Source organism: Cydia pomonella, chromosome 15 (assembly GCF_033807575.1).
Source record: "Cydia pomonella isolate Wapato2018A chromosome 15, ilCydPomo1, whole genome shotgun sequence".
NCBI lineage: Eukaryota > Metazoa > Arthropoda > Insecta > Lepidoptera > Tortricidae > Cydia > Cydia pomonella.
Genome location: NC_084717.1, coordinates 1,663,083 through 1,672,639, shown reverse-complemented (window position 1 = coordinate 1,672,639; position 9,557 = coordinate 1,663,083). Strand labels below are relative to the sequence as shown.

Below are 9,557 nucleotides of genomic sequence, written 5' to 3'. Positions count from 1 at the left end.
ACCCCCACTTTACGTGTAGGGGAAGTACCCTAAAAAAATATTTTTTTAGATTTTATTGTACGACTTTGTCGGTTTTATTGATTTATATATCCATGCGAAATTTCAGCTTTCTAGCACTAACGACCACGGAGCAAAGCCTCGGACAGACAGACAGACAGACAGACAGACGGACATGGCGAAACTATAAGGGTTCCTAGTTGACTACGGAACCCTAAAAAGACGTTACATAGGAAAAGGCCATTACTCAATATACAAATAATTAATGCACTAATCGAGAGGACACTCTTGTCTACAGGCTTCAAAGTCTATAAATACAGTCATTATGGGTAAATTACAATTAAATACCTGCCGCTATATTTTACGAGTAAAACTACCTTTAGTATTATCTGCAGTTGCTGGTTTACACGATAAAGTACCTATGTATGTATATAAACACTTTATTGTACATAATACAGGCTTAGAAACAATAAAGACAAAATATATACAATGTCCAAAGGCGGACTTATCCCTATAAGGGATCTCTTCCAGTCAGTCGAAGTAGAAATAATCATTCATTTTTTTTGTTCCGTTTTTGGCACCATTAAACAATAGTTATTAGTTTCATAATGGGGCAAAGTTGTTGTTTAACCGCTCCTGCTAATATTGATACCCGAGCAAGCGAAAGATTCGAAAATTGAACCACGAGCGTAGCGAGTAGGGTAGCGAGAGGCACGAGGGTTAAACAAACTTTGCCTCCTAATGTAACACAACATTTTTCACCGCATCAACGCAAGGAAAATACTAATTATGCAATACCAAAAAAATCAAACCAAATCTAATACAAATGAAAGTAATAAAAAAATATCATTCAAAATCATCATTTATAAAAGTCAATTCTACCAGCAAGCATAAGGAAACAACTCAAATTTTACATCTGATTACTTTGCCCCACATGTGGATAAAATGTTACTTTCTCATTAGTTTTTAAACAATCAATAGAGCCTTTACCAGCTGGTGTGGTGAAAAAATGTTTATATTCCTTTAGTTCACGCGGGTCTCTATTTTTCCCATAAAGTTTTAAGTCATAATGTATTATTTGTCCGCATTTTCGTTAGTATACTTTGTTTTTCTCAGAAACGCGTTACTTTTCAGGATTGCCATAGTAAAAACCTAACCTATCTATAAGATAACCTTACGAAAATCCTGAGAAGTTAACGGTTTCAGAATTATGACTAATGATACTTTGACAATCATTACATTATGACTATGGAAGGTAGAGACAAGGAATAGAATCTCCATAGGCAGAACTTTTGCAAAAGTGTCCAGCTGTCAGCTATAAATAATAGTGCCAAATCTCTCCAGAGTAGCGCTAGAGTAGCTAAGAACCTAGGCGTTATTGACGGAGTGAATTGCGCTGTCTATGATTAGATTTTTTTTTCAAGTATTCTAGGTATTGTAGCTCCACCTATTTATGGTTTTTTGTCGGACACTTTTTGGTATATGGAGATTCTATTCCTTAAAAGGTTCCAAATTATGACTTTCAATAATTATGTCAAACAAAGGGATCCGAGTTCACGCTGCTATTATTATTTACTGTACATATCTTTTAACACGCGCCTCAAAACTTTGCCAGACGGACTTTTCGGTATGCTCTCGATAAACGACAAATCTTTTATCTTCTTATAAGGCGCTACTCTTTTATTTACAAAGTCCATTATTTCAGTATCAGTCACATTTGCCGCTTCTTTTAGCACCACGAAAGCTTTAGGCTTCTCTCCTGAGTAAGAATCAGGAATGCCTATGACTGACGCGTCGAAAACTGCAGGATGCTGTTTGATCGCGTTTTCTAGCTCTGCCGGTGGTACTTGATATCCTTTAACCTGGAATTTACAACAGAAAGTAAAGTACCTTTCAAAGAAGGCCCATTGTTATTTTATTTTTTGATTTTCTTAAGTTTAATAGGTATGAACTTGCAGTTTAGTCCGTGGTTAACAGCGAACATGGACGCAAAATTTAAACATACTTACTCTTATAAAAATGAAATTTTGAAAGTAGGCAAAGTTGAGAATCGGGACTTCTTTAGCGCAGGTACCTTTTGATCATTGAGCCTTTTATATAATTACTTGCGGTTACGCGTTAACGCGTTGCGTCTGCGTCGCGTCATTGCAACGCTTTAATGTGGCATTTCATAAAAAAAAAAACATCTTGGCGTTGACGCTGCTTCGTTAGGATCGAATGAGCTCGTGATTCTGAGTAATAATAAGAATAATAAAAAGCCTCTTTATTTTCTTATCAACTACTTACACACTTGGTATCATTTAGGTACATACTATTAATTAAAGGACAATGGGCACTTTTGTATGGGGAGTGTCCCATGGATGTATACTGTTGAGACATATGTCGTTTTAAAGCTCTTAATCGTAGTATTATTTTATTGTATGGCACCAACCTTGGACCACTTGCAGGGACCGAGCTATATAAAAAAAGAAGTTGCGCATATAAGCAGTTATATTTCCTTATACGCGGGATATAAAAAGTTTTAGCGTATTTTATTCGAAAGAATATAAAAAATGCTTTATGTTTTTTGTATCAACACCAATGATAAAGTATTTAAAGGGACACAATGTACAGTTTTAAAAAATCGTCATTCTAAAAATTACTTGATACACAGCGAAATAAGAGTGTATACAAATGCCATGTATATCATGTGAAAAGTATTTTTATAAGCTATTTTTCGTATAATATAACTGGGGTCAAATCGTTGCAGGGACCAAAATAAAACCATTTAATGAGTTAATTAATTGTAGTTAATTACGCCATAACTTTTCTACTCAACGCCAGATGTCGCTCTAAAGCAAAATTCTACTTGACGTAAAACATTTATACATAGCGGTAATCTCGTCAGTCTTACTCCATCATTTTAAAAAGTATAGACTAGTTTATGGATTTCTAAAGTTATGTCAAGATGACTCTGAATGTAATATTGTCAACAATAATTGTCAAAACACGCAATTTAAAATATTCAACATTGTAATTACAAAATAGTATATTTCTAATACGCTATAATTTTCTCCAATCGAAAGGCACTCCATTCCATTGATCTCAGAGAGTATGCTCCTTGATGATCTTCACTATTCATGGGGTAGGTAAGATCAAAGTATTATTTTTTCTCGTATAGCTGCTATGTAGCGTTCGACTCCATGGAAAATAAAGGCTCCAAATTATATAAAAAATGTAGCATATATACAAAGTGCAATTTAGATAGTATTCCAGAAAAAAAAAGCGCCAATGTAAATGCTGAAAAGTTTCCTATCGTATTGTCGAACAAATTCATATCTTCTGATCTTCTGATCTTAAGTTTGGATTGTCCTACCTAATCATTTTACATTTTATTGTTTTCAGAACAAGAATTATTTTACTTCCCACTGTCTATGTAAGGGGACTTAGAGCGGATTCATACTTTAATATACGTGTCGTGTCGAATGATAGTCCCTATGTCAGTTTCTCCAATTCTATTTTGCGTAGGATAAGTTAAAAAATAATTAAAAATATGTGTTACCGTATTTTTATTCGTGAAATGTTACCTATATTTCTAAGTTAATGATTGTACTATACTTCCAAAAATATGTCTGACAGACATTTTACATGTAAGCCATTTTTCCATGTAAAAATGAACTGTTATAGGGACCATCTTTTGAATTTATGATAATTCATTCATATTTTAATGTACTTGGGTAATATTGCAGGCATTATATCAGCACCAAATAAATGCTGTGAACCAGATATATAAAGTGTTTTAAGTGGCGAATAACGTTTCCAAATCGCATTTTCTTTTGACATATCTTTCTTTTTTCTTTTTTTTTGCTCTTTTTTTCACGACCGGTTTGGCCTAGTAAGTCGATGATCCTGGGTTTGAATCCCGGTACGGGCATTTATTTGTGTGATGAGCACAGATATTTGTTCCTGAGTCATGGATGTTTCTATGTATTTAAGTATTTGTATATTATATATTATTATGTCGTTGTATGAGTACCCACAAAACAAGCCTTCTCGGCTTGCCGTGGGACTCAGTCAATTTGTGTAAGAATGTCCCTATAATATTTATTTATTGTTATTATTATTGTATGTCCGGTAACAGAACTCCCCAGGAGCACTCGGGTGTGTAAGGTCGCTACTTCCCAACTTATTATAATTGTTATTACTTTCAGCATTTTTAAGTTGTTCATCGGACACTGAGGCCATTGAAGTTTCAAGCTGGCGGCATCAAAATGGAGTACCTAGGTACTGTTTCAAATAAATGGGTGGTAAGTAAGTACATTTGGTGAAGTGGAACTGCTGATGTTGATCAGAAACGGAACTCTTCCACGCGCGTGATTTGTCTTCTTTGTTAAGTTTGTAGCTAGTAAGTTTCAAGTACCAAGGTTTTTAGGAACCTTTGTGTCAAGGTAAAGGTCTGACGATGGGTTCCATGAGGAAGCGAGGGAACACCTCAAATCTTATAGGCATATAGTCATTTTGGATTTTCATCAATACCTTAAGCTTTTTCATTTCCACTAGTGGCATTTAATGAAGTGGAACTACTGATGTTGACCAAAACGGAACTCTTGAACGCGCGAGATTTTTCTTCTTTGTTTTTTATTTATGATATAAGAGGCAAACGAGCAGACGTCACACCTGATGGTAAGCGATTACCGCCGCCCATGGACACCTGCTAAACCATAGGGGTTGTAAGTTCAGTGCTGGCCTTTAAGATTGGAATACGCTGTTTTCTTAAAGTTTTAAATGTCGTATTGGTCCGGAAATACCGCAGGCGACAGATCATTTCATAGTTTAGCTGTATGAGGCAGGAAGTTTCTAGAGAAATGCACATTGAGGACTGCCAACCATCTAAGTGGTGAAAATAAAAATGTTGTAGCGTAGAGCGATGACGAAAAGAGGCGGCAAGGATTAATCCGAGCAATTCGATGGAACACTCGCCGTAATAGATTTGTCCTGATAAGTTTGTAGAAAGTAAGGTTGTTAAGAAACATCTGTGTCTAGATCCAGGTCTGATAGATACCTCAAACCTTATAGAAATACATATAGTTTTTTTTGGATTTACATCAATATCCTTAGGCGTTTTATTTAAAAAAAAGCTACATTTAATCAAGTGAAACTGCTGATGTGTTCCAGAACGGAACTTTTCAACGCACACGTTTTGTATTCTTTATTAAGCTTGTAGTGAGTAAGGTTCTTAAGGTGTACTTAATACATCAATGTCCAGTTCTGATGATGGGTTTCATGAAGAATCGAGAGAATTCCTAAAATCTTTTAGGCATACATGTAATAATTTCTGGGATTTTATTTACATATCAAGCATTATTATTAAAAAAAGTGTCATTTGACTAGAAGTAACAGCTGATGTTGACCAGAATGAAACTCGCCAACTCGCGCGCGATTTGTTTTATTAGTTAAGTTTGTAGCAAGTAAGTTTTAAGTATTAAGGTTTTTAGGAACATTTGTGTCAAGGTAAAGGTCTGATGATGGGTCCCATGAAGAATCGAGGGAATTTCTTAAATGCTATAGGCATATATGTAGTACTTATTGGATTTTCATCAACATATTATCAACTTTTATTCACAAAAGTGACATTTGATGATGTGGAACTACTGATGTTGACCAGAACGGAACTCCAAAGCGTGCAATTTTTCTTCGTTAAGTTTGTAGCAAGTAAGGTTCTTAAGAAACATTTTTGTCAAAGTACAGTTCTGATGATGGGTTTCATGAAGAATCGAGGGAATTCCTAAAATCTTTTAGGCATACATGTAATAATTTCTGGGATTTTATTTACATATCAAGCATTATTATTAAAAAAAGTGTCATTTGACTAAAAGTAACAGCTGATGTTGACCAGAATGGAACTCGCCAACTCGCGCGTGATTTGTTTTATTAGTAAGTTTTAAGTATTAAGGTTTTTAGGAACATTTGTGTCAAGGTAAAGGTCTGATGATGGGTCCCATGAAGAATCGAGGGAATTTCTTAAATGCTATAGGCATATATGTAGTACTTATTGGATTTTCATCAACATATTATCAACTTTTATTCACAAAAGTGACATTTGATGATGTGGAACTACTGATGTTGACCAGAACGGAACTCCAACGCGTGCAATTTTTCTTCGTTAAGTTTGTAGCAAGTAAGATTCTTAAGAAACATTTTTGTCAAAGTACAGTTCTGATGATGGGTTTCATGAACAATCGAGGGAATTCCTAAAATCTTATAGGCATACATGTAATAATTTCTGGGATTTTATTTACATATCAAGCATTTTATTAAAAAATTGTCATTTGACTAAGTGTAACAGCTGATGTTGGCCAGAATGGAACTCGCCAACTCGCGCGCGATTTGTTTTATTAGTTAAGTTTGTAGCAAGGAAGTTTTAAGTACTAAGGTTTTTAGGAACATTTGTGTCAAGGTAAAGCTCTGATGATGGGTCCCATGAAGAATCGAGGGAATTTCTTAAATGCTATAGGCATATATGTAGTTCTTATTGGATTTTCATCAACATAATTATTATCTACTTTTATTCACAAAAGTGACATTTGATGATGTGGAACTACTGATGTTGACCAGAACGGAACTCCAACGCGTGCAATTTTTCTTCGTTAAGTTTGTAGCAAGTAAGGTTCTTAAGAAACATTTTTGTCAAAGTACAGTTCTGATGATGGGCTTCATGAACAATCGAGGGAATTCCTAAAATCTTATAGGCATACATGTAATAATTTCTGGGATTTTATTTACATATCAAGCATTATTATTAAAAAAAGTGTCATTTGACTAAAAGTAACAGCTGATGTTGACCAGAGTGGAACTCGCCAACTCGCGCGCGATTTGTTTTATTAGTTAAGTTTGTAGCAAGTAAGTTTTAAGTACTAAGGTTTTTAGGAACATTTGTGTCAAGGTAAAGGTCTGATGATGGGTCCCATGAAGAATCGAGGGAATTTCTTAAATGTTATACATATTATCAAGTTTTATTCACAAAAGTGACATTTGATGATGTGGAACTACTGATGTTGACCAAAACGGAACTCCAGCGCGCGCAATTTTTCTTCGTTGTTAAGTTTGTAGCGAGTAAGGTTCTCAAGAAACATTTTTGTCGAAGTACAGTTCTGATGATGTGTTTCATGAGAAAGCGAGGGAACTCCTCATTCTCCTTAATTCTTATAGGCATATAGTCATTTTGGATTTTCATCAATATCTTTAGCTTTTTTCATTCACATTAGTGGCATTTGATGAAGTGGAACTAGTGATGTTGACTAAAACGGAACTCTTCAACGCGTGAGATTTTTTCTTTTTTTGTTTGTTGTGATATAAGAGGCAAACTAGCAGACGAATCAACTGATGGTAAGCAATTACCGCTGGCCATGGACATCTGTTACACCATAGGGATTGTAAGTGCGGTGCCGGCATTTAAAATAGGAATACGCTCTTGCCTTAAAGTTTTAAAGATCGTATTGGGCCGGAAATACCGCATGCGACAGATCATTTCATAGTTTAGCTGTATGCACAGTTGAGGATTGCCAACCATCTAATTGGTGAAGATATAAATGATGTAGCGTAAAGCGGTGACGGAAAGAGGCGGCAGAGATTAATCCGAACAATTCCTCGGAACTTTTAAGTTTGTAGAAAGTAAGGTTCTTAAGAAATATCTGTGCTAGACACCAGTGTCTAGTGTCTAGGTCTGATGATGGACACCTCAAACCTTATAGAAATACATATAGTCTTTTTTTTTCATCAATATCTCTAGGTGTTTTATTAAAAAAAAGTTATATTTGATCAAGTGGAACTGCTGATGTTGTCCAGAACGGAACTTTTCAACGCACGCGTTTAGTATTCTTTATTAAGCTTGTAGCGAGTAACGTTCTTAAGGTGTATTTATATCAATGTTCAGTTCTGATGATGGGTTTCATAAATAATCGAGGGAATACCTGACATCTTATAATTTCTGGATTTTTATTTACATATCAAGCATTTTTATTAAAAAGTGACATTTGACGAAATGCAACAGCTGATGCTGGCCAAAATGGAACTCGCCAATTCGCGCGCGATATGTTTTATTTGTTTATTTTGTAGCAAGTAAAGTTCTTGAAGACCTTTGTGTCATAAGGTCTAGTTCTGAGGATGGGTTCCATGAGAAATCGAAGAAATTCCTCAAATCTTATAGGCATACAATACATACAGTAATGTTTGGATTCTCGTCAACATATCAAGCATTTTTATTTAAACAAGTTAGTGATATTGACCAGAACGGAACTCTTCAACGCGCGCGATTCTTATTCTTTGTTAAGTTTGTAGCAAGCTAGGTTCTTAGGAAACATTTGTGTCAAGGTCCAGTTATGATGATGGATTCAATGAGGAATTGAGGATTTTAAATCGATTTGAATTCTCAATTGGGAGGAATTGAGGATTTTCGTCAACATATCAAGTTTTTTTTTATTTGAACAAGTGACATTTGATGAAGTGAAACTGCTGATATTGAGCAAAATGGAACTCTTCAACGACAAGTATTTTACCTTAGGCGTTTTTTTTATTTTATTTCGTTTATAGCATGTAAGGCTTTTAAGGAACATTTGTGTCAAGGTCCAGTTCTGATGATAGGTTCTACGAGAAACCGAAGGAGCTTCTCATATTGTATAGGATAGGCATACATATAGTCATTTTAGGATTTTCATCAATATTACAAGCATTTTTACTCAATAAAGTGACATTTGATGAAGTAGAATTGCTGATGAAGAACGGAACACCTCAACAACTTCCAGATTCTTTATTTTTATTACTCTCCTTTCTTTTCCATTATTCTTAGAACAGGTATTTCTACTAAGTGAACCGAACTGCTACTATTAAAAGTAGGTAGGTAGGTAGGTTAAATAGGTTAAAACTGTAAGGATTATTATGTATAAGTAGTCTTTCTTTTAATTAAACATAGGTAAGTAATTCTATTTAAGTATAAGTATCTTTAAAAAAACATCAATCGACTCTTATCTGTCACTAGTTCCAGTTTCAGAGTATAAAATCCGGGTACACAGCCACGGCTAGCCGGGTAGCCAGACAGTTCGAATACGGACAAGTTATTGTGAATAAAAAATCTTATCGTCTTGCAAAAGTTATTGTTATAAATGTATAGGTTAAGATAATTAGGTAAAGACAATGAATAATTAAACGTATTATAAATTGACACCAATATCCATCAAATAGTATAACTAGGTATGCTAAGAGCGGGCTTCAGGCCATTACGTCGCACCTTTAGAATGAAACTAATTTGACTCAAAAAGTACGACTACTTTATATATGTAGTTTGGTAGAACAGTAAGAACTCACTATATGTGTCTCTTTTTCATGCGGTGAAATCCCCCCCACCCGGAAAGGGTAGCGACGCCCATTTTATCGACTCTCGAGTCGACTCCAATCTGATACTAATAGCAAGTAAGTACTTACTTAGTAAGCAAATTGTAGTAGTCATCCCTTCTTAGTAAACGGACGGAAGTATTGTAAAGATACTACTTTTTAACCGACTTCAAAAACTTTTTTTTTGTATATAT

At 34.9% G+C, this 9,557-nt stretch overlaps 1 protein-coding gene across 1 annotated transcript in view; it reads right to left on the bottom strand.

The window, feature by feature from the left end:
* Window positions 1–421: 421 nt before the first annotated feature.
* The window catches only part of LOC133525520 (uncharacterized), a 32,042-nt gene continuing 22,906 nt past the window's right edge, over window positions 422–9,557 (bottom strand). The window contains exon 8 of the mRNA XM_061861787.1: window positions 422–1,859. Coding sequence (XP_061717771.1) covers window positions 1,566–1,859 — 294 coding nt within the window. The 3' untranslated portion in view covers window positions 422–1,565. The remainder of the gene's footprint in view (window positions 1,860–9,557) is intronic.